Source organism: Brachyhypopomus gauderio, unplaced genomic scaffold (assembly GCF_052324685.1).
Source record: "Brachyhypopomus gauderio isolate BG-103 unplaced genomic scaffold, BGAUD_0.2 sc37, whole genome shotgun sequence".
Classification (NCBI taxonomy): Eukaryota; Metazoa; Chordata; class Actinopteri; order Gymnotiformes; family Hypopomidae; genus Brachyhypopomus; species Brachyhypopomus gauderio.
Genome location: NW_027506867.1, coordinates 3374981 through 3401261, shown reverse-complemented (window position 1 = coordinate 3401261; position 26281 = coordinate 3374981). Strand labels below are relative to the sequence as shown.

The 26281-nt window shown below is 41.0% G+C and overlaps 2 protein-coding genes and 1 long non-coding RNA gene across 6 annotated transcripts in view; 1 reads left to right on the top strand and 2 right to left on the bottom strand.

The window, feature by feature from the left end:
* Positions 1–24976, top strand: part of LOC143485563 (uncharacterized) — a 97971-nt gene extending 72995 nt beyond the window's left edge. For both annotated transcript variants that reach the window (XR_013122933.1, XR_013122929.1), the window contains 2 exons: positions 1173–1229; positions 24522–24976. This is a non-coding gene — a long non-coding RNA (uncharacterized LOC143485563). The remainder of the gene's footprint in view (positions 1–1172; positions 1230–24521) is intronic.
* On the bottom strand, positions 7055–8271 carry LOC143485762 (beta-1,3-galactosyltransferase 2-like; the record flags this gene model as incomplete). Its single annotated transcript, XM_076985291.1, has 1 exon — positions 7055–8271. A coding segment is annotated over one exon (852 nt), but the record flags the coding sequence as incomplete, so codon positions are not given.
* On the bottom strand, positions 8134–14693 carry LOC143485699 (beta-1,3-galactosyltransferase 2-like). Of its 3 annotated transcripts, none has more exons than XM_076985233.1 (3): positions 14370–14693; positions 10844–12667; positions 8134–8603 (listed from the first exon to the last, which is right to left on the bottom strand). In XM_076985233.1, exons 1-2 carry the CDS (start codon positions 14372–14374, stop codon positions 11695–11697), a joined length of 978 nt encoding a protein of 325 aa, XP_076841348.1. In that variant the 5' UTR covers positions 14375–14693; the 3' UTR covers positions 8134–8603; positions 10844–11694. The 3 variants fall into 3 exon arrangements, with proteins under 3 accessions (XP_076841348.1, XP_076841350.1, XP_076841349.1); XM_076985235.1 differs by having other exon boundaries at positions 11547–12667; XM_076985234.1 differs by lacking the exon at positions 8134–8603 and having other exon boundaries at positions 10979–11071; positions 11547–12667.
* Positions 24977–26281: the final 1305 nt, after the last annotated feature.

Genomic DNA, 26281 nt, shown 5'->3' with positions numbered 1-26281 from the left:
ATAAAGTCCTTGCTTATTGGAGAAAAAAAGTGCACATTTGCATGTAAAAAAATATAAACATAATGGTCTCTCCAAGGTCAAGTCCTTGTTTGTAAACAGTGGTAATGTGACACTGGGGTGTGAGATAAGGACGAGGCAGGAAGTCCTATCTTGCGGTACAAACAGCACTTTATTTAACACATGAAAAGCGAATACAGCGCTCATGAAACTAGTGATGTTACCCTTGAACCTGAAGCTTCGAAGCTTGTGTCACAAAAGTGACACTCACTACTTCGAACCACTGTATCGATGCTTGATTCGTTCCACAATGATCACGTGACCGCTGACGTCTGAAGCTTCGTTTCGGCACACAACCACGTGACTGCTTCAGGGACTGATTCAAAAGAGCTAATTTTCGCGGGCACTTCGAGGATCGTTTGAGGATTGGTAGAGAGCGTAGCAACAGCGATAGAGACAGAGAGAGAGAGAGAGAGAGATGCTTTCTCATAATGCTTTGGCAATATTGTTGTAACTACAGTCATGCCAATAAAGCTTCTTTGAATCTTGAGAGATAATATTAATCATTCTCTCTGTAAATATCTATTATAATTGTATCTGTTTTTATTGTTATTGTTTTATTATTGTTGTTATTAGTGGTAGTAGCAGTAATAGTAGTTATAGTAGTAGTGGTAGTATTAGTGGTAGTAGTAGAGTAATAGTAGTTTTATTATTTTGTGTATTGATTTATATTGATTTGAGAGAGAGAGAGAGAGAGAGAGAGAGAGAGAGAGAGAGAGAGAGAGAGAGAGAGAGAGAGAGAGAGAAATTAGCGAGTAGAATGGAACCATTGCCAAAAAGAGGCCGTTCTGAAGTCTGGAAACACTTTGAACTTTTGCCATCAAATAAGGTTATTTAAAAAATTATAAGAATAAAGACAATTACCTTATTAATAGCAATTAATGACACTTTGTAAGTCTGTTAGATAATAGGCTGTGCACCAATTATGAATTATATTTTACATGTATAAAATCCATCATATTTCTGTGTGTAGTGTTTCATGTCATCAAATCACTAAAACATTTTTAATTGTTTTGGATACTAAGATGTGCACCATTATAAAATTTTCTCTTTCATAATATTAAAATCACTGTGTGAATTTTAGGTTGTAAAATAAAAAAAATGTTCTGTTTCAGGTGAAGTGCCTGGTCTGCTCTCAGCAGTTGGATTATAACAACAACACCTCATCAATGGTAACAAATACATTGTTAATAAAAAAATAAACCAACTTAGCCCCAGCACAGTAGAAAAACAGTAGAGTTATGCACAATCATTACCCATGTTCACAATCATGATCCAAGTTCACAATCATGACCACTCACCATAAAAATAAAATGTTCAATGCCCCACTGAAAAAGCACTGACTACTTCCACATCCATGATCATAAAATTGTAAACAACCTTATACAGCAAACCCACATGAGTGATAAATATAAATAAGTTATCAAAAGACCGGTTCAAAGGTTTTTCTAAGAATTTTTGAAGTTTACAGTGATACATTGTGATGAAATGCATTTTATTATTCAGCCATCACTCCTTTTTCTCAGCATTCTGCTCAACCCAGCAGTGAGATTTGGAAAACATGTGCAACAAACAATGTAGTTTTTTAAACAGTTTATGCTGAAAAAAAAAAAAAAGAGTTCCCTTGTCTTCACTTCATGGTTTTGGCCACCAGATGCCGGTACTGTGCACTGTGTCATGAAGCTTCGAGTAATGAACCTTTTTTCAACTAATTTCGAAGGAAAGCTTCAGTGCTTCACAAAGCTTCGGTTTGCCATCACTACATGAAACACTTATACATGTAAACATGATCGACTCTGACAAAGACGAGCACGGGACACTGCGCGAACGCACATTAAATAGACAAACCACTTAAGCCCCGAGTGATCACTAGACGAGCCACAGATGAGACCAATTAACACAATCAGACACAACCACACCCACGAAGATCCACAGACAACTAGACATAGACAACATAAACACACGCCCAAAGGGGAGGGGTCAGGGGCTGTAGCGTGACAGGTAAAGCAAAACTTGTGCATATGCTTGTAAAAAACATAAACATAACATCCAGCATTATACTATTAATATATAAATTAAAAGTTAAGCATGAGACCTTTATTATGCACTTGGAGCAAGATATAGTAAGTATTAGTGCTTTGTGGCAGAAAGATGTAAAAAGTATACTAAAGTATAAGTATTAATGTACTTAGTCTTAGACTTCTGTTTATACTTTTCAGTATAAGCCAAGTATACTTCACTATACTATTCTTAAGTATCTAAAATAGAGTTTATAAAAAGTCACCTTCAAGTATACTTCCTCAGTTTTAGTAAAAAATAAGTACACTCATAGTACACTTGAATAAACTTCTTTTTGCTAAGGGGGGAGACACAGGCTCACAGGCTTCCACTTAACCCCTCACCTTTCAACACAGATTGAATAGACAGTTGAATCATTTATTTGTTTATATTTTTGTAATTGTTTAGACGTCGATTGTCAAACTGTAAGTAGATAAAATAAAATTCGATAAATTATATTATATATATTTATGTTTTAAGTATATTTTTAGGCCCTCTATTTTTAGGTTCCCCACTGCGTCAGACCCCTAGTTGAATGTGATTGAATGCCAACTTAAAGCACCCTAGAAAATTCTGAGAACAAGGCCAGGATATCATTTTCTTCATTTTTATTTCGCCTGTTGATGCCTGTTCCGTTTCTTAGAAAAATAACAGACTGGGTGATCAACTCGGCTCAGCACTGCTAAAAGGAATCTGTATATAAAGTAGTTTTGGCTAATGGAACTGCCATATCTGCACAACAGCAGACCATAGGCAATTTGTTTTCTTGAAAGTCCTGTGTAAAATGCCTCAAATTTTGAATCTAATCAAATCTAATCTAATCTAATCAAATATCTGGAATTTTCCAGTACTCCTTCAAAATGTAAAGATTTGAGCTACGAGTTCCACAATCATGGTATTTTAGGTACAAGTTACCAAGTTATTGGTAGCTATCAACTAAATACACACCTGTACATGCTGATGTTAGCTGGTATTTATGCAAACTAGCCTGAAAAACATGCCATGATATAATCTTTTGCCAACCTTCTGTGCATGATGACATTGCAAAATCTTGTGTCATTTACATACAACTAAAAGTCTCTGCAATTTGAGTAAATATTATAGAAAAACAAGAAGTTTGTCAAAGAAATTGTGTGTCTGTCACGCTACAGCCCCTGACCCCTCCCCTTTGGCTGTGTGTTTATGTTGTCTACATCTAGTCGTCTGTGTCCGTGTATCTCCGTGGGTGCGGTTGTGTCCGAGTGTGTTCATCAATCTCATCTGTGGCTCGTCTCGTCATCCCTCGGGGTTTATGTGGTCTGTCTATTTAATGTTCGTTCGCGCTGTGTTCCGTGCTCGTCTTTGTTTGAGTCAGTCCATGTTGTATGTTTAAATGTTTTACGTGCGTACCAATCTTTTGGCAACTGACAAGCCCAGACTTGTCCATCAGATTGCCAGATGGAGAAGCGTGATTTGAAACTCCAGAGAACACTAGAAAGTTGGCGACCTCATCACACTACGTGCTTCAGCATACGCTGACCCCGCTCCATCAGTTTACGTGGCCTAACACTTTGTGGCTGAGTTGCTGTCATTCCCAAACACTTCAATTTTCTTATAATACAGCCGACAGTTGACTGGAATATTTAGGAGCGAGGAAATTTCATGACAGGATTTGTTGCACAGGTGGCATCCTATCACAGTTCCACACTGGAATTTACGGAGCTCCTGAGAGTGACCCGTTCTTTCCCAAATGTTTGTAAAAACAGTCTGCATGCCTAGGTGCTAAATTTTATTTTTATATACCTGTGACCATGGAAGTGATTGGAACATATGATTCCACTCATTTGGATGGGTGAGCAAATACTTTTGGCAATTTTGTGTGTGTGTGTGTGTGTGTGTGTGTGTGGTCATGGCCTGGTGGTTAGGGAAGTGGTCTTGTGACCGGAGGGTTCGATTCCCAGACCTGAGGCCATGACTGAGGGTGCCCCTGAGCAAGGCCCTTAACTCTCAATTGCTCACTTGTATAAGGGCGTCTGCCAAATGCCGTAAAGTGTGTGTGTGTGTGTGTGTGTGTGTATGAATGCACTAATCAGCCATGACATTAAAACGACTTGCCAAATATTGTGTAGGTGCTCCTCATGCCACCAGCTTGAACTCCACAAGACCTTGAAAGTTGTCCTGTGCTACATTTGAAATGAATTCCAAGTATGGTTTAGAGCAGACCTGGGCATTGTACGGCCCACGGCCCTCTGACAGACAGGCGTGAGATCATAGATAAGTTAGAAGTTAATGTGTGACTATGGCACCTATTACACTGTGATAAATGCATGAAATAAAACTTCACTGCTTTTATTTTGAAAGCAGCAGTCTGTCTGCTCGGTTCGCTCATGTACCTTCAGTCAAATGTGTCGGTGAATGTGTTGGACAGCTTTTTAAAAATTAGCTCTAAATGTCAGTTAACAGTAGAAAAAAATGATTCAGAATGCAATTTTTAACCAGTAATGGACATCTAAATATTAATTTACTGAAGTAAAATGTAAAGCTGCGTGCTTTGTTTGCGGAGAACAATTAGCTGTGTTTAAGGATCTCAAATTGAATCACTATTGCAAGAGTAAACACGCAGAGAAATACAAGAACTAGACTGATGCAGAGCAGGCATGGGTGTCTGAAGATTTGCTAGCAAAACTGCAAAGGCACCAAAAAGGATTTTTTACAGAGGCGCACTTGCCCAGGCATGCAGCTCTCAGGACCAGCTTTGTGATATCCCACTATATTGTAAGAAACAGTAAGACATTCTCTGATGGGGAGTATGTCCAAGTATGTTTGGTGGTCTTTGCAGTGCTAATTTGTCCTGAGAAATAGGAAGAGATCGCAAATGTGTCCCTCTTCAGATGAACCGCAACAAAACGGATTGAAAGGAATTTGGACGTTCGGCTTTAAAACAAAGCAGATGTTTACTTTGTTTTGGTCTTGGCTCTGGAGGAGCTGCAGCTATGCAGTCAATGTGATGCAATTATTTTTTGTTATAGAAAAAAGTACTTTCTAAACTGAAAAATCACAAGTTAAAGTATATCATTCATTAATTATATAATTCTGTCCTCCACATTTTCATTGTGTCATTGTAAAGTTTCATTCAGTGTTTATTTTATTAGGATATAGTATGTATAGTGTATACAGTATATTTGTATGTTGCAGAACCAAGTAGATTAGTCTGGCCCTCTAAAACCATTCCAGTTTCTCATGTGGCTCCTTGGGAAAATTAATTGCCCACCCCTCGTTTAGGGGGTGTAACTACAAGGAGAAGCGGGATCATAGTTTTAAGATCTTAGATTCATCATATCGTGCATATATTTCACTTGCAAAATTTTTAGCAATGATAGGAACACTATATATACACACAAACTGTTGGGTTTTTTGCCAGGACCTTCTAAATGCTTCCTATACAGTCACCCAGCTTACTAAAATCTAATTTCTTGCTGTAGGATCCAACTGTAAACAAAAGGTTCCTGTAGGTTCCTGCTTAAAGGTTTCATAAAGGACTTCAGTATGAAAAGCACAAAGGAAACAAATACAGATCAGTTTCAGTCTTGCATTATAGCAGGGGTCACCAACCTTTTTGAAGTTGGGAGCTACTTCTTGGATACCAATTATTGCGGAGGGCTACCAGAACGAAAGTTGTTGAGCGGGGGGGGGGGGGGGGGGGGGGGGGGGATTGGGTTCATGTGCGCGTGTCAATTGCTAAGCGGGAAGACCGCTAGCAACCGCGGACAATCGCTAATAGCAGCAAAAACATAAACGATGCAGCGCTTTGGTGCATGGCAATATAGTGAGCTGTTTTTAAAACAAGCCCGCGGGCGACTCATAACGTCCTCGCGGGCACCACGTTGGTGACCCCTGTATTATAGTATTACTGTACTGTGAACTTGCTACGTGTAGCTATGTACTATAACGTGCAAAGTGTCAACTCTTATTTATGATCTTAAATTGTAAACTGCTGATATTGCTCCTATATTCAATCCAAAATAAACATTAATAGGCCACAGTGTTTTTTTTTATAATAGGATAGTTGTACATTTATATTCTGGATATCCTGGTCTTTTTTTATGTAGGTTACATAAATGTAAAACAATCACACACACAATGAAAATTTATGTATTAAATTACCCACTTATTTAATTTAACATTATGTAACGATTCACGGGGTGGGTGTGACGCAATTGCAGAGATGTATGATTAATTAATGAAAAGAGAAACAGACACTAAACATAGACAGGCCAACAAGCGATACGGTGATAGACTAGGGGAGCTATGCTAAACACTAGGGAGAAGACATAAACAGACGGGTAAGCTAAACAACTGAGAAACGTGGACGTATGAGACCACCACAACTAACAAACCATATCGCACATACGGGGAGAACATAACATAGGAGAAGCAGTGATACAGGGGTGACTAGGAAGAGGTAACACAACAGCATAAACTAAACAGACGACGAGATAAACAGAAAAGACTATCGATGACAGGGAGTATACACAAAGAAAACCACCAGCGCTAAACAAGGGGACACATAACCAACAGCGAAGACAAGGAGTAAAACCAAGAGAGAGAACACGGGTAACGAAAAGAACAGACCAAGAAGGGAAACAGAGGCGCAGCGAGGGACTTACGTACAAGGAACGACCAACCCGGGAGTAAAACACTAGGGGGGTTATATACACAGAAAACAAGCCGGTGAAACGAGACTCAGGTGTGTGGGTACTAATGACGAGGGCGTGACAGACAGAGGTGGGAACAAATGGGAGCGGGGAGCTAGGCGGGACCAGCGAGAAGGGAGGGGCTGGACGTGACACATTATCAGATGTTATCCTGCTTAAACATAGGAAGTTGTGTGTCCTATCATGAATTTTACAGGAATGCCTCAGTAATAATTTCTAAAGTCATATTTATTTTAGGTCCACAATCTTAAACAACTTTGCATAACAAAGGTTAAATTATACATGATAAGATAACAATAAATGTATTAAATTATGCAATACTCAATATATAAATCTAAAGAACACAGTAAAATGAATGTAATCCAGCCCAAAATACTATGATGTTAATGGATTTTAGTTCAACTTGGTGTTGTTGATGGGTCAGTGTAACTCATTTTTTTATAACCAGCTTTTTCAAAAGTAGAATGTTTCCTTTTTCATCTAACTGTTTGTCATGTGCTCTGTGCTTTTCATTAGTTCCAATAGTTTTTCTGTAAAAGATAAGATTCTATAAGTAATGAGATTAAATGTACATACAGTGTAATATCACTGCAGGGTTTTCCCACCTACATCAACAGCGATTGCCATATTTGTGAAGGTCTTCCCAGTAATAGACCAACTGATCAGGGCTGTGTGTAACTATAGCAATGAGATTGGCATAGTAGCAGCGACTGTACCATTTCGGTGGGTTGACCACAAACTGTGCAAGGTCTGGAGGGTTTACAGGAGCTATATGGAGTCGTTCAAGACATAACCCAATGTAAGCGTCCTCTATAAATATGGGTTTAATTGCTGTCGACGCCTTCAAAATCTTTCCTGGCAGATCCATAGACATTATGTAGCACATGCCGAAAGGATAAGGTGGGTACACAGAATTGGGATACACATCGTAGGGTATGTAAAATTTTTTGGATGGATCTCTGGTGACAGTGTTGTTGTACCACACTTGGCCGGTGATGTAGTTGTTCTGAAGTGTGTTGGGTTTAAGCAACATTTTCACTAGGCCCTTGATGTTCAGTAAAATGTCCACATCCACCTTTACTGCATAGTGTGCATTGTGACAGTGTTCCATCAGCCATTCCATCATCATCATGGTTTTAATGGTCAGGTTCCTGTAGGAGTCTATAAAGTTGCTCTGCAGCAGGTCCCGGTGGCGCCTGTTCTCCTGGTGTATGTTTGCCTGTAGAGCTTCTGACTGATTCCCACTTGGTAGGCCCAGTAGAAACAGAACCAGCACCACTCCTTCTTGGATCAGGCTGTCATTTCCCCATGTCCTCCTTATGGCATTTCGTGCTTTCTTGTTTTGAGGTGCTACAGCAGGTATCACCAAATGGCGGACCGCGGTCCGGATCCGGACCCGGACGCCGTCCTGTCCGGACCCAATCACATTCCTGATTAACTGGATACGGACCCAAATACCAAAAAAAATTTAACGGGAGACTATATTTTAAACCGGAGAATTTATTTTCAGACGAGTGTTACGTTCGCCACCGCGGACCCGGACCTAAGGTCTAAGCTATCTGCCAAAAATGGACCGCGGAAAGATTTAATTGATTACCCCTGTGCTACAGGAACGATCACCACCAAAAACGGGTTGCGTTGCCCACACTTCTCCAGCTCAACCCTGGAACCCCAGACTTCTCTTGTGTAAGCTCATCATTCCTCCAGCTAATTAAGCAGATCCCGACCACCAGAAGTAAGGTCCAAACACACTTCCTGTTGCACCTCTTTGAAAGACTCCAGTGCTGTTGGGTACTAGAGAGAGAGGAAGATCATAAACATGTCAATAGCAGCTGATGCAGCCATTTTTATTTTCTCACTCAATGCGAGTGAGAGTACTTAACTGTCCTATTTTCCTCAAATATAATTTTATATAAATATAAATATTATACATAATTCGTCCTTGGAGTCAATTTGACCCCAGGCAACCCCCCCGTCATCAACTTACGTTGATCAACTTACAACTTACGTTCGCCTCAAACCCCCCCCACCCCCCCCCACCCCGCCCTCGGTCAAAACTTCTGTCCCCCCCCCAGGCGAGGTGTCCCGCCCCCTCAATGTAAATAATAAGACCCATTTATTTTACAACAATTGCTACACGGCGCCCCCTTGCCTGCTCAGCCCCCCCTGGTCAACAACTTACGTTCGCCACCCCCCCACCCCCTCTCGGTCAACAACTTACTCCCCCCCACCCCTAGGCGATGTGTCCCGCCCCCTCAATGTAAATAATAAGACCCATTTATTTTACAACAATCGCTACACACGGCGCCCCATCGCCCGCTCGGCCCCCCCTGGTCAACAACTTATGTTCGCCTCAAACCCCCCCCACCCCCCCCACCCCGCCCTCGGTCAAAACTTCTGTCCCCCCCCCAGGCGAGGTGTCCCGCCCCCTCAATGTAAATAATAAGACCCATTTATTTTACAACAATTGCTACACGGCGCCCCCTTGCCTGCTCAGCCCCCCCTGGTCAACAACTTACGTTCGCCACCCCCCCCACCCCCTCTCGGTCAACAACTTACTCCCCCCCACCCCTAGGCGATGTGTCCCGCCCCCTCAATGTAAATAATAAGACCCATTTATTTTACAACAATCGCTACACGGCGCCCCATCGCCCGCTCGGCCCCCCCTGGTCAACAACTTATGTTCGCCACCCCCCCCTCGGTCAACAACTTACGTTCCCCACCCCTCCCCCCCGGGTCAACAATTTACATTGGCCACCCTGAAATTTTCTGACGCCCCCCCCACAGTATATGTCCTGGCGCCGGCCCTGGACAGGCACTTTATTTATTTGTTGAATACATAAATAACTCCTTGAAAATCAGTGAGTTGATCTGTCCTCTAGCGCCACCATCAGGCCAAACCTTTAAATTAGAAAGAATTTATCTTAAATTTTTCATACAAATCTAGACAAGTTAAAACAGCTTGGGGTCAAATTGACCCCTGAGGACGACCGATGGGTGCAATATGTGTTCAGCACATTGAAAAAAAATCATCATGAAAATTTGATGCTTTATCACTTGTCCCCATCAAATTAGGAAATTTAATGAAATATGAAGTAAAAGAAAAAAAAAGTCAGCTACTATTTTTTGAATGATAAACATTGAATGGGGTCAAATTGACCCCAAGGATGATAGGAGGGTCCAGCTGGTCCAGGATGAAGTGGTATTTATAGGGGTAAACCACATGATATGATGTGGGATCTTTGTATGTCCAAAGCTGAAACCTCTTTCTGGCCCAGAACTGAGAGCTAAAGATAATATAAAGCAGGAAATTTGCACCAACCATCAAGAACAAAAACAAAACATGTCTAGTTTCTTGTCTCCTTGAATGAGGTACACTCCCACTTCAGGTTGCTGTGTGATTAAGGCAGAGAAATAGGAAACAATTCCCATCTTGTACCGAAGACCAAACAAGCTTGATGGTGTCATGTAATAGAAGGAGGTTGCCTTGACACCCCCCTTCCCCAACCAGCTAACCTTGCACTAATGTTTGTGGGCTTTGTTCAGTGTGACAAAAAGTGCATTACAATTGCAGTATCTGTAAGCAATGTATGCATTGTTTAAAAATCTATAGACTAGTGTATTTACTGCTATTATTATGGTATTTTATGGATGTATTTTATCTTTAGTATAAATACTTTAAAAATCACATTATGTTTCAAATTGGTAACCAAATACTATATAATGAAACTAAGAGGTCTCTGCTGATTTCCTCCCATTAGCCATGTCCTGTTAAATCCCACATCTTAGTCCTCTTTAGTAGAATTAAACTAACACTACACCTGCACTCTTTAAAAACCGCTAATTTTTTAAGCAAACCAAACAGTGGAAGTGGCTGTACTTTAGAAAAGTGCACCTTCCAGTTTGACTGGTAAACTATGGTACAACTATTCTTCAGACCTCTGAAATGCACAGAAATAAATTTTAATTAAGGCATAATTTAAAAACATAAATATTCCTCCGTACATATTTTTATGACAAAGTTGGCACATTACCTTGCCTTAACTGCACTGTGATTTTGAGTCTGAACTTGGATGCAGTGTTTCAGGCTTCTATCTGGTGATGGTGCAGATAACATTTCCCCCAACTTCGTCACTCCAACGGTGTTACCTGCGTTTTGACAGTACTCCAAATGTTGCATTTATTTCCCTTCTGCAATCAGTTTGAGTTGCTTCAGTCTGAAATTTGATTGTGTGGTGCCAAAGCCTAGAGTGAAGGAGTCACTGCCAACAAAGAACTACATTCAGTCCATAAACAGGATCAAAAGTTGTCATGTAAAACCAACATCAGCATTTGAGCAACGCTAGTACAGACACGTGAGGAACAATGCTCAGAGCTACACTGACAGTATTGCAAATGATGACTGAGAACAAACACACACAGATGTCAGGACCAGAAGGTGGAGCCTGGAAAAGTAGGTGTGCCTGAGACAAATTTTACATGAGGCTTCGCAGAACCTGCTGTATAATATGGGATGTTAAATAGGAAAATTCTTGCAAAATGTTTTTTGCTGTAATGTGTTTTTTTATGGAATTTTTATTTATATAAATATATATATATAAAGAAGTAGTCCAGTATAGACAGACGCAGATTAAAATCTATTTTTAATCTATGTTGTGAAGGTATCTACACATAAATCAAAAGTAAGAAGTGGGGTTGCTGTAGAGTTGTTAAGATGTTTGTATGACATTTACTCACAAAATGAGGAGTGTGACATGTTTTTTTCATAGTCCAGAAAGTGTGTTGTATAAAGTCTGTTTGTAGCAAAGCTTAACAAACATCCCTTCTTCATCAAGCACATGCAAGCTGCATTGAAATCCTAATTTAAGGGGGTTTACAACTTATATCAACATTGTCTGCTTGGCTTGTGAATATCTTTCCAGTAGAAGATCAGCTGAGCAGGGCTGTATGTAACTATGGCAATGAGATTGGCATAGTAGCAACGATTGTACAGTTCAGGTGGGTTGACCACAAACTGTGCAACGTCTGGAGGGTTTACAGGAGCTATATGGAGTCGTTCAAGACATAACCCAATGTAAGCGTCCTCTATAAATATGGGTTTAATTGCTGTCGACGCCTTCAAAATCTTTCCTGGCAGATCCATAGACATTATGTAGCACATGCCCAAAGGGTAAGGTGGGTACACAGAATTGGGATACACATCGTAGGGTATGTAAAATTTGTTGGATGGATCTCTGATGACAATGTTGTTGTACCACACTTGGCCGGTGATGTAGTTGTTCTGAAGTGTGTTGGGTTTAAGCAACATTTTCACTAGGCCCTTGATGTTCAGTAAAATGTCCGCATCCACCTTTACTGCATAGTGTGCATTGTGACAGTGTTCCATCAGCCATTCCATCATCATCATGGTTTTAATGGTCAGGTTCCTGTAGGAGTCTATAAAGTTGCTCTGCAGCAGGTCTCGGTGGCGCCTGTTCTCCTGGTGTATGTTTGCCTGTAGAGCTTCTGACTGATTCCCACTTGGTAGGCCCAGTAGAAACAGAACCAGCACCACTCCTTCTTGGACCAGGCTGTCATTTCCCCATGTCCTCCTTATGGCATTTCGTGCTTTCTTGTTTTGAGGTGCTACAGGAACGATCACCACCAAAAACGGGTTGCGCTGCCCACACTTCTCCAGCTGGTCCAGGGTGAAGTGGTATTTATAGGGGTAAACCACATGGTACAACCCTGGAACCCCAGACTTCTCTTGTGTAAGCTCATCATTCCTCCAGCTAATTAAGCAGATCCCGACCACCAGAAGTAAGGTCCAAACACACTTCCTGTTGCACCTCTTTGAAAGACTCCAGTGCTGTTGGGTACTAGAGAGAGAGGAAGATCATAAACATGTCAATACCAGCTGATGCAGCCGTTTTTATTTTCTCATTGATTGTGAGTGAAAAAATACTTAAATAAATGTCATAAAAATATATTAACACTTTATTTAATACTTTATTTAATATAATATTTAATTCTTTAAATTAAATGCTCCTTTACGATAAACATGCATAAACATAAGAAATTCAGTTACACCCACATTAGCCAAGAGGAAATATAATTCTAAAACTGAAATTTAAATATTTTGGTGCAAAATTGTTTCAAAGCCTTTATCTCACAGAGCAGTCAAAAGTGATCATTATTGAAGCCATATGGAATCACTCAAACCTAGCCTTCATCAAAGACTGATGACCAAGCAAGGACAAAACTGATCAACAACACCAACTTGAGTTTGAAAGAACTGAAAGAATGTGATATCACACATTACGTTTGACCATTATGGGGACAGATCAGGCAAAATGTCACTCCTTTAAAAACATTACATTAGTATTTATTTATTTATGGCGCAAAATAAGTGATGACCATCAGATGCGTCCATCCAGTTTGACAGAACTTGGAACATTTTAATGAGGAGTGAGCAAATATTCCAACCTCTAGGTATGTCAAGTTGGTAGCTGTAACTGTAACTAAAGCAAACGTTGGACTTGAGGCACCTTTTTCTAGAGGTTTTCATCATTTTCGATTGGTTATTACAATATGCAGCTTTTAGATGACAAAAAAGAAAGACCATTTTCCATAAATGTTTTTCCAAGACCATATTTTCTTTATGGCCCCTTTAAGGCAACAATAGGTGCATGTTTTGAAAGGGGGTAGGGTATTTTTCTACCCCCTGTTTGGCATATGTGCTTATGGTAGCATGACTGGTAAACACTTTCAAAACGAAAGCATTTAGTCAACAACCTCTTTCAGATGTTGCACAACACGCAGGTAGAGATATAATTGAGTATTGTGATGTCTGTTTTCTTAAAAAAAATGTTTTGGTACTACATTTGGACTGTAGTTTTATTTCCACAACTATATTTCCGCACAAATATATACTAAAAGAATTGTACATTTCAATCAGTTTAATCAATAAAGTATATATTACAGATTCTTTGTAGCCTGTTTGGAGGGATAAGGTTAAATATTGTAGACTGTGTAATTGGAGTCTGAAGGGTCAGTTTATTAATGTTAATGGGAATTCGTCTTTAAAAAGCCTTTTTGGTCTTGGTCTAACCCAGGGTCTGAGAAACCAGTTCTGCATATACAACAGTGTGCAAAGGCATATTTGTTATGCAAATTACCAATGTATGTATTTGCGTGGAGAGTTGAACACAGACATAAACATTAATTCAGCCATAATGCAACCTAGGAGGTTATAGTTTTGATTAACTGAATGAAAAAACAGGTTTGACCAAATTCTAAAGTACACCATTACACTCTAAAGTATGTATCAGGTATTAACTTAACAATCTATGACATGTCTTTGAGGATCCTTGCCTACTGTTGTTTGCACTGGAACATGTTTAAATCAAAACCCCACAATGGTACAGTGTTGTCAAAAGCAGAGCAGCAAGGAAGCACACACAGTATCAAGTATATTATTTAAAGAATTTATGACTTAATATTTACATAATCACTTCCAGACTATGTATGAGCTTTCAGATGGTAATGTTAATCAAGCAAGTGGAGTGCGCACACACTTACGTCATCTCTTTCTGAAATGCGGGATGGGTTCATGCGTTTATGCTGATCACATGCATCTTGAAGTCCAAACTGCGGGACAGCCAAGTCTGCCACTTTGCCATACTATAGTCCTTGAATTTTCTAACCAGTCAGGTAGCTTTCCCACTTCAACACACGGCCCCACCTGGGCTTAAGTGTACTGACGTTGCTTCAGGCTGTAAGGAGGGCTTTCTTTACCGGCTTAAACAAGGTAGACAAACAAGGAGGTGGAAGAGGTTGTTTTTTACAGGTAGGTAGTACTCGGGGAGCCCCTCCTTGGTCAGCTCAGTTTTCAACCACTCTGCCTCTCCCTGATCTCCTTACCTCCTTAATGTAGGGTTAAATTTCTTTACCCATAGCACACCCTGTTTTATGGACGAGGGGTGTGTGTGTGTGTGTGTGTTAAGATTATGAAATGGTGTCATGGTTCCTCTTTATCTCCCCTGTCTATGCCACACTTTGATTAATGTGTCAGGCACTGTGAAGCAGCTGTGTTAACAACTGCCACATTAAACTTGTTCAGGACTGTGGAAATCTCCATTAAGCTATTTTTCAGTCCAAAGGTTGTCCTGAGTCCAGATTGTGAGTTTTAGAACATGTAGTCTCAAAGGAGAGCCAAGAAGGTGACAGGAAGGCGAACACTAAGCTGTGTACTAGTGTCCTCATGAGGTGACTACTAATTGTAGGATTAGGAGTTAAAGTAGTTTGTACATATAAAAATCCAAAGTTGATGTAGGGATGTTCAAAATTGTAGTGAAATACACAATGTTTCCAGAAGAACACGACTTTTCAGGCAAAGATCCTTTATGAGCTGTGCAAGAAAAGTACCTCTGAATTAGTAGTAGGAGAACTAGTCTAAATATGAAAAAGTAGATGTTGAACTAGATATTTAAATCTAAACTGATATGACATTAATACAGTGTCAGTGTCCCATAATCCTAAAATGCTTTGCCACTGGAAACAACAAGCCCTTAATTGTGTTTTTCCTAGTATAAAGCTGATTTACATCTCTGATTACATTAGTTGTAAATAATACAAATGCAACTGCAGTAATTTGTGAGGATGAATGGTAATGACAGTTGATCCTTTTGTGCCAGTCTCTTGTGTGTGTTAAGAAATATACATCTAGCACATCTAGAGTGGTTGCTGGTGACTGGGAACCTTGTGAAAAATGAAGCACACACACTCATTCAATACAAATCATTAAAATATTTTATCTAAAATCTGTAATCTGTTGCTGGAACATATAAAATGAAAATAATATGACACTAGAACTATACAAGTTAAAACAATATTAGAATTAATGAATAAAAAGTCTGTTCCCCTGTTCTTCTGTGTAATAATGATGACATGCAAGTGTCTGCTTGTAGGTGAACTAGGTTATAAAGTGGGAGGTGTGGGAAAGGGCCTTGGGGTAAGTCCTAGTGTTTTCAGCCACCTGTATACATCTTCTATACCTCATCTACAGCATGTATGTAGTTATTATCTTTGACAGGCTGGTTCTGCATATAGTTTATGAAATGGCCAGCAGCCATAGTTCCCTGAACTAAAGAAAGTGGGTGTATTGTTGAGGGCAGCGTGTGAAGAAAGTCTTTCATCCTTGTTTCTCAGTGTAGAAATGAGCATATGTGTCTACATGTCCTAAGGAAATAACCCAGCAAATTAGGTAAGGTAAATAGGGACCTGTTTAATTAAGTATATGTTTTCCATTGCTGTATAATAATAGTATTGTGGGTAATGTGGCATGTGTTATTAAAAACTTATCTCAAAATGAGGATATTTAAGGAATCTAACAAGAATGAATGTTCTAATGCTCTAATAATCGTTTTCTATTTTTTTGTGTGTGCTACAAGAGAATAACAGTAAAATGAAAAATGCTGTTTTGTTTGACAAGTATTTGTTTGACCACCGGCATGACCCCCTCCTCTTCCTCCAGTATAGAAAAAAAGGCTTCACCTATACAAGAATGCAGATGGCTCGTGCAGTTGCACAACTCACCTTTGGTAACTGATAATAGCTCCTAGTGTGGAGATTAGAGAACGTTTGTGTAGGTGGGTAGACAAATACACTGAGAACAGCAGTGCCAGAGTATCTGCGTGTTCCCTGCAACCTTCTATCAAGATCTCTGCTTTTACTCACCTGACGCCCCTAGTGTAGCGGGTGTGATTGCTTGGGGGACATTATGAGAGTAGCTACATTGTGGATTGCGCAAGGAAACCCTCAACAGACATATAATCAGAAACATGAAGATGCATCAGTGAATGCATGCATATCACTTCTTCCACAAAAAACATAATTGTACTACTGACCCACAGCAAGGCAATTAATGCAATATGGAGAGATTTATCCGACAAGAATGCTTATGAAAGATGGAAAGTTAGGGAGTCAATCTTCTTTTTTTTTTTTAAAGCAGTGTGCGTTTCACGTTTGTCTGTCATACTGTGACAGGGCCGGCGCCAGAACATATACAGTGAGGGGCCGTCAGAAAATTTCGGGGAGGGCGAACGTAAGTTGTTGAGCGGGGGGGGGGAACGACGTCTTGTTGAGCGGGGGGGGGGGGGGGGGGTTGTTGCGTGCATGTGCACATTTGCCAGGGTTTTGTTTTTCAGGAGATGGACTGTGGCGGAGCCTGGCCTATTTAAGACGCCACTAGGGGGAGAGAGAGAGAGAAGACCTGAGGGAGACCACAGAGGAAGCAGGAAGAGCAGCTTGGGCCATGCTGCTTTAGCCTGAAATTGTTTGCTCTAAACAACCTGGAGAAGGGTTGAGCTATGAGCCTTGTAATAGATGTTTCTGTGGGATTATGTTGTTTGGTTGTTTTTGGGGCTGGACAAGTAAGGTAGAGCGCGCTCCTACATATCCATCACGTAGGCCTTATCTTGTTTAGATTCAGTAGGTAAGGGGGGGGACACCCACTTTGTATGTTTTAATTATTAGAATAGGTAGATAAGGATAGTTGTGTTTTGTTTTTCTTTGGATTAGAGAGGTAGTTCTTGTTGTTTTGGGTTTCTAGCTTAAGGTGTGTTTGTTTTGTTGTGTTCTTTGATTTGGTGTCGTCCAGGGTCCAGTCTTATTTGTTTTTCCTCATGTTATTATAATTATATACATATATATGATCTATACTCCATAGTAAACAGATATTGACCTTGGGAATTTTGTTGTGGTCTTCTCTTCTACATCTCAGTCTCATCTTCATCCATTTCCACCTGATTGCCATCGCCACTTGTTACATACTCCTCCCCCCCCCCCCCCCCCCCCCCCCACCCCCCTGGACCGAGCTTGAGGGGTTTGTAACATATGGGGGCTCGTCCGGGATCTTTTATTGGTCCCATTGTTGGTTGATGGCAGTAAGCGGATGCTGTTTGTGATACAGTTTGTGATGTAGTTTGTTTCATCATGGCTCATTTTGATGTACAGGCATTTTTGAGTAACCCCAGTTGGTGCAATTAGAAACCTTTCGTAAGGTGGACTTGCTGAGCATTTGTGAGCATCTGAGGTTGTGGCTACTAGACAGTTAAGGAAAGCTGTGATACGGCAACTTGTGCTTGACAAATTGATTGAGTTGGGTACTTTCAGGCAATCTGACCTGGAAACACTTACAGCTACTGTTGGTGACACAGTCAAGGAGCATGAGGAGACATGCATACTCCAGTTGTGTCTGAAAGGGAGGCTGTATGTGCATCTCCTAAAGTGCAGGCAACATTGCCTAGGTTTGAGCCTCTTTCTTTGTCATCTGGGTCTAGAGAGAAATCTCTTAAAGGTGCGGCTCGCTCGAGTAGAAATGGAACGAGAGGCACGGGTAGAGCAAAGAAAAGCAGAGTTTGAATACAAGATAGTGTCTCGTCGGATGGAAATAGAACTAGAGAGAGAAATTCGACTGCGTGAGTTGGAACTGAGAATGAATGAATATCCAAGGACTGGTAACCGGTCGGATGTTTTTCCAGCTCGTCCTACTGGGTTTGAGCCGTCTACATTTTCTCAGTTTCCTGCTGTTGGCTCTGGTGCTGAGGCAGCAGTTGTTACCGAACCATCATTACCGTCTTTTTCTATCACTAAGCACATTGCCCTTGTTCCTCCATTCCGTGAGTCTGAGGTGGACACCTACTTCAGTATTTTTGAGCGTATTGCTCTTTCTTTAAAGTGGCCTAAGGAGTTTTGGACATTGCTGTTGCAATGTAAGTTGACTGGAAAGGCTCAAGAGGTGTGCTCATCATTGTCATTGTCCGACAGTATGGAGTATGAAGCCGTGAAAACCGCAATTTTACGTGCTTACGAATTAGTCCCTGAAGCATACAGGCAGAAGTTCAGAGGATTCAAGAAGTCATCTGAACTCACTTATGTGGAGTTTGCGAGGGAAAAGGCTCTTCTATTTGATAAGTGGGTTGCTGCTCACAAGGTTTCTGATCTGGAGTCGTTGAGGGAACTCATGTTGTTGGAGGATTTTAAGAAGTGTCTGCCAGATCGAATTGCTGTATATTTAAATGAGAGCAAGGTGAGTACTTTGTCTCAAGCTGCTGTTCTAGCAGACGAGTTTGTTTTAACCCATAAGAGCAACTTTGTGGTTCAGCCAGCCAGTATGCAAAAGCATGTTCACAGGTCCCCTACACGTTATAGTAGAGAAAAGGAGAGATCTGAGCAGCTGGAGTGTTATTATTGCCACAATTTGGGTCATAAAGCTGCTGACTGTTTTAGTCTTAAACGAAAGCAAGAGAGACAGGAAAAACAACGTGAACCAAATAATGGACAAGTAAAGACAGTAGGGTTGGTTCAGAATAATTCTGTTCATTCTGTAAGCTCACCTAATGAATGTTTCCATCCTTTTATTCAAAAGGGATCAGTATCTGTGTTGGGCTCTAATGTAGTTCACCCTGTTGTCATGTTACGTGACACTGGTGCAGCACAGTCTTTTATCCGAGAAGGTGTGTTGTCCCTAACTGAAAAGTCTTTTTAGTGGTTCTTATGCACTTTGCCAAGGGATTGAGATGAGCTATGTACAAGTACCCTTGTATAATATATCTTTACAGTCAGATCTGGTATGCGGTGATATCAAGATCGGTGTTCGACATGAATTGCCTGTAAAGGGCGTCGATGTGATTTTGGGAAATGATTTGGCCGGAGGAAGTTATTCCTGTGTTGGTAGTTTCAGGACAGCCAGAAGCACAGGGTGTCACTGAAAGCAGTATATTTCCTGCTTGTGCCGTACTAGGTCCCAAAGGTTGGCTAGAAGTGATGATGAGCCAATTGGCTTATCGGATACCTTTCTAGCAGAAGTCCCAGTGGTGTCTTCCCCAAAACTGCCCACTGTAGAAGAGGGAAATGAGTTGTACAAGTTAGTTGAAAGTCAAGGTAATTTTACAGAGAGGACTTGGTTTCTGCTCAGAAGCAAGATGCCAGTTTAAACAAGTGTTTTCAGTCTGTGTGTGGCCTTGATGAGCTGAAAGATAAACAGGTTGCATTCTTTTTGGAGGATGGCCTGTTGATGCGAAAATGGACCTCAATCGCCAGCTGTGCAAATGCTGTGTTTCAGATTGTAGTACCATCTGGTTTCCATTCATTGGTCTTGAGTGTTGCTCATGATCATCCTTGGTCTGGACATTTGGGAATTACTAAGACGTATGCAAGGATTCTACAACATTTCTTTTGGCCTGGTTTGCGTACCGATGTTGTAAACTTTTGTCGTTCATGTGATATCTGTCAAAGGATAGGAAAACCAAATCAGCCTGTTCCTCCAGGCCCCTTTACAGCCGATTCCAGTAACAGGTGAACCATTTGAGAGGGTTTTGATAGATTGTGTTGGGCCATTGCCCAAAACGAAAATGGAAATCAGTTTCTCTTAACAATCATGTGTGCAGTCACACGCTTTCCTGAAGCTATTCCTTTAAGGAAGATAACTAGTCAGGTCATTGTTAAGGCCCTACTTAAATTCTTTACTACATTTGGTCTTCCTAAGGTTGTACAAACAGACCAAGGGTCAAACTTTACATCAAAACTCTTGCTCAGGTCTCAACATGTTGGGGATCAAACATGAAATGTCTAGTCCATACCACCCAGAGTCACAAGGGGCTTTGGAAACGTTTCCATCAGACATTAAAGAGTATGTTGAGGAAGTATTGTTTGGACAGTGGACGGGACTGGGATGAAGGTGTACCTTTTGTTCTTTTTGCTGCACGAGAGGCTAAGCATGAGTCATTGGGTTTTTCTCCTGTAGAATTAGTTTTTGGACATTCTGTACGCGGTCCAATGAAAGTGCTGAAAGAGATGTTTCGATCAGAACAAGCTCCTATGGGTAAGCATGTTTAGATTTTACCAGTCATTTCGTGAACGTTGGCGTCGTGCATGTGATCTGGCAAAAGAAGTGATGAGCAAGTCCCAAGCCAAAATGAAACGTTGTTTCGATAAAAAGGCTGTGGTTCGACATTTTAATCCTGGGATAAAGTTTTATTGCTTTTACCTTCTCTTACCTCATCTATGTCATCCAGTTTTGCAGGACCATATGTGATTGAAAAGAGGGTGAGTGATCTTAACTATCGGATATAAACACCTGACCGTAGACGTAAATACAGGATTTGTCATGTGAACATGATCAAGCCTTATTATGGACGGTTGCCTACTTGTGGAAAAACTCCGGAAGGTGTGGAGGTACCTGTAGCTTTAACTTCGGTGGTGGACAATAAACCTGAAAAAGAAGAGTTTGTGCGCTCTGCTTCCCAGTTAGAAGCCCGTCTGTCGAATTCTGAAGTGTTAGCACAGTTAGACTGTGAACAGTCTTCCCTAGTTAAACACTTACCTGAAGTACAACGTGCAAACATTATAGCTCTGATTCGAGAGGTTCCACTTTAATTGGTGATGTACCTAAGCAAACTTTTGTTCTTCAGTAGATAAGGATAGTTGTGTTTTGTTTTTCTTTGATTAGAGAGGTAGTTCTTGTTGTTTTGGGTTTCTAGCTTAAGGTGTGTTTGTTTTGTTGTGTTCTTTGATTTGGTGTCGTCCAGGGTCCAGTCTTATTTGTTTTTCCTCATGTTATTATAATTATATACATATATATGGTCTATACTCCATAGTAAACAGATATTGACCTTGGGAATTTTGTTGTGGTCTTCTCTTCTACATCTCAGTCTCATCTTCATCCATTTCCACCTGATTGCCATCGCCACTTGTTACATACTCCCCCCCCCCCCCCCCCCCCCCCCCCTGGACCGAGCTTGAGGGGTTTGTAACAGGGGTGCGTAGCGATTGTTGTAAAATAAATGGGTCTTATTTTTTACATTGAGGGGGCGGGACACCTCGCCTGAGGGGGCGACGCCCCCATTCGCCCCCCCGTGGCGCCGGCCCTGTACTGTGACCTCACATCTAGCAAAAAATTTTGCGTTCAGCAGTTCAGCTTGAATGCACACTAGTTTAAAGTGTGTATACAATTTTTTATTATTTCATAATACCTAAGAAAAAAAAACCTGCCTGTACTTTCAGGGATACACCCTAAAAATGAACCTGTGGTCCCACCTTCGGTCGTTCACTAGCCTGGTTGTTCCTCCTTCAGGGCCCTGGGGGGTGCCAGATCTCAATATGAAAGACACAGAGTCAGTTACACTGAGGAGCATGTACATTTTATTCACGAAGATATCACAGTTTATATAGACAGTTGAGCAGCGAGGTACCAGGCTGACACAGTTATTGTCTGATGTCTTGTTCATGACTTTCAACATCATCGAGGGAAAAAAAAACAGATTATTGTCAGTTTCAGTGTTACGGTCCTTAGTGTAAGGTGGCTCTTAAATAAAGGATGCAACATAAATAAACCAAGACACCACACAAGTACGGTTCTTTCGTCCAACAAATTTTTTTATGTTTTCTATTTTCCGAGGGAGATAACATTTGGAGGGCTCGTGCCAACATAACAAATAAAAACAATCTAACCCCCCCCCCCCAACTTTCCTAAAAACAAAATAAATAACCAAAGAAACACAAATCAATCATCCCCTAACTCCCTATCCTCTCACAAAAACAGGAGAAAAGGATGATTCAAATAAATAGGCACTCACCCCAACAAAATACAAACTAAACAACAACTTAATGAGAAAATATGGAACCACACAAAGTCTGGTTAGGACTATAACAGCTCATAAGGCACATTAAAACACCTCTTTAGCTCTGAGCACCCAATACATGTACTAACGTCTCAAATCGGTTGTACCTGGAAAGACAAGTCAGACACAGATCAAAACCCTACTGTGTAACGCCTTGGCAAAGAGGACCGCATGGTGTGGTGAACTGAAAACAACACACCACGGGCCACCGTACCAGGAGCAAAAACTAAAGGGAATCCAATTATGGAAGTAGCCAATCCTGTCGTCCCATCGTCACATGGAAGGAGCACACGTCTCGTCTTCTTGCTCGCCCTCTGGTGGACAACCTGCAAGAAAACCCGCTAGCACAAACAAAAAGAAAGCCAGGCACGTAACATTCAGTATGTGCAACTTAAAGGCATTATTTTACTCACACTACATTTGTCTGCTTGTGAGGTGGGGTGCATGCTAAAGGCAGACACATGCAGACAGAATCACAAAAATGGGTTTTTTTGAGACAAATGAAGATGGATACGGGGCACGGGGGGGGGGGAAACCAGAGAGCAGGGTAAAGGGGCAATCCAATCTCGATGTCAAAATGGCCCAGGTCAGTACAAAGTACAAGTACAAAGCAGCAGTAGCCAGGCAAAAGTACAGTAGGGCAAATCCAGAAAATACAGGAGAGGATCAAACCAGGTCAAAACTTGTGATGTCAAACTCAAAACGCGGAATCGAACTGAATCGATTCATTTGAATTCAGAAACACTGTTTTGAAGTTCGTATCAAAAGGGGAAAGCCACGTGACTGTTCCAAAACTGGGTTTCGTTACGTCACGTTACAGTTTCGTAATGAAACGGGGCAGTCATGGTCCTGTGGTAGGGAACTCGTCTTGTGACCGGAGGGTCGTGGGTTCGATTCCCAGGCCTGAGGCCATGACTGAGGTGCCCTTGAGCAAGGCACCTAACCCCAACTGCTCCCCGGGCGCTGGGCTAGGACTGCCCACTGCTCTGGGCATGTGTGCACCACAGCCCCCTAGTAATCACTAGTTTGTGTGCGTGTTCTAATTGCACAGATGGGTAAATGCCGAGGACAAATTTCCATTGTGGGTGTAAAATCACAATTGACAAATATGGCACTTTTCATTTCAATACATTTTGAATCTTTTGGCGCATTTTAGTCCACACTTAAGTTCAAGCAGCTGGTCTGAGATCAGAATGTTTACTGATTACTTGTAATCAGTTGTGATTACAACTGATTACTTGTAATGTTTAATAAATAAAGTATTACACAAGCATTTCCCTACCTTGCAATGTAAAATGAATAATGTCAGCTATATCAATCCACTGATTAACAGTGTATCATAATGAAAAATACATCATAATGACATCATTCAAACAACCCTGTTCTTGATATGTCATGATATGTTTTCATGACAAAAAATTATTTAGGGACACAATATGCTATGGGGGAATATTTCATGTCATTTTTCATAAAAAAAATAAAAAAAAATGTGGATTTAGGCCATGGTTGCCCACTAGATGTCACTGTGGCGTGTGATGATTCGAACGTTTCACAAGATCGAATCATTTTCCAAATCAATTGGTTATCCCAAAAGCCCCACTTTTGCCATCACTAGTCAAAACCATGTAGGGAATACTCGCAATGAAAACCACTCAGTATGCCATCCAGTAAACTACTGCTTCACAAAGTGTGAAGTGAATGTTTAGGTTATATTACCAGTGAGAGACTACATACAGGTGTGATCGATAATGAGGGAGGAACAAGGCAGTTGTCTGGGAATTATGGGTATTGTAGTATGTTACACTGCTTAAAGCAACAGAAAATGTAATCAGAAATATTTCAATGTTTAGCATTTATTGACCACACATTGTCACTCCCAACTGAAAAATGGACTGCAGATAGAAAAGAAAAATACAATCTCAACTTGAAAAATATGCAGTATAATAATTTTACTAATAATATAATAATGATAATACTTTTATCTTTATCTTAATACTTTTAATACTAATACTATTAATACTAATAGTATCTTAATACTTTACTTTCTTAGGAGGCTTGCGTCCTTCAGGATCTGCCAGAAGCTCCTGCTGATGTTCTACCAGTCTGTGGTAGCCAGCGTCCTCTTCTATGCTGTAGTATGTTGGGGAGGCAGCATCAGCAAGAGGGACGCTGGACGACTCGACAAGCTGGTGAGGAAAGCTGGTTCTGTGCTGGGTTTAGAGCTGGAGCCCCTAACACCACTGGCAGAGAGGAGAGCCCTCAACAAACTGCTAAACATCATGGACAATGTTCACCACCCTCTGCACAGCACAATCACCCGGCAGAGGAGCGCATTCAGTGGCAGACTGCTGTCCCAGTCCTGCTCCACCGAAAGACTCAGGAAGTCTTTTGTCCCCCAGGCCATTAGACTGTTCAACTCCTCTCAGCATAGCAGACTACAAACGTTGTGACACCCCCAACCCTGTCACTCTAATGGACATAGCCCCTTACAGGCCCGTAGCAAGCATTGTGATGGGGGGGGATCTTTTTCCCCCAAAAGTGGAGTGGGGGGGGGGGGGGGGGGGGGGGGGGGGGGGGGTTATGTCTTATATGTTTCCTCTATGCTGCGCCTATAGCGATCGATCGCCAGTGGTTGGCGCCAGAGCGAACTAGTAACTCAGTGGGTTTTCCATCCACCGAGTTTTTGCGCATTTTGAAAATGCGCATGAAAAAAGCTGGATGGAAAAAGACCAAATATCGCAAAAAGATGTTTACGCTAGGAGGAGGTGGAAAAGTTAGACTATCGCATCGCCAAAATTCGGAAAAACTGGATGGAAAAGGGTTTTTCGCATAAACGATGACGTATCATGCCTCAAGTCAAGTGGTTCTGTACATGATCGCGATGTAAAGATGGCAAATGCATACAAAAACAGTTCTGGAGAGAGCAAAAATTGAATTTAACTTCTCCATGTAAAGAAAAGAAAAAGAAAAAAATGTTTCACAACCTCAACGTGCAAAAATGCGTAACTGCCAGATGGACGTAAAACCACTATTGTTTGGCATCCTCTCACGTGATCTAAAGTTTATTCGCATAACTGTAATGAATGGAAACAAGGCTTAATTCACATTTTTTTCTGCCGAAACTTGGAAATTGCGCATTATTTTTTCGAAAGGTTTGGATGGAAACCCGAATCATAGATGTAGATCGAAGATAAATAAACTAGATTTTTTTCAGCGTGAGAAATCGGATGTATGGCGTGTGAGCGTGTGAAATCGGTCAAATGCGCGTGTCTCACGCTCATTGCGTGAGAGTTGGCAACACTGTTATAAGTTTGTTGTGAGTCTGTTGTTGCTGTCCTTATTTGTTTGTCTGTATATTCACCGGAGATTAACAATTCATTCATTGAATAGCCTACCTATCTTGAGGGGCATGTGTGTAGCCTACGGAGGGAGGGTGCGGGTGCGGGGGCGGGGGATCGAACGAACCCTTCGATCCCCCCTGGCTACGGGCCTGCCTTATCATACGTAACATCCTCCTGGTACCATACCTCTTTTTTCAGCATTTTCAGTTTTTTTATTTTTTTATTACCTGTACCTTTTCACTTTACTACTGTATTACTGCACTACTTGCACTACCTGTACATTATTCCAATGCTAATTTTGCTGCTGTAACTTTTGCCATTAGAAGTCTATTTTATTATATTATTTCATTTTTGAACTTTAGGATTTTTAAACTGTTTACCTACTGTATATTTTTTATCTTTTCTTCCCTTTATAACCCTATGTGCCTATCTGTTACTGGATTCATTCATTCATTCATTCATTTATGTA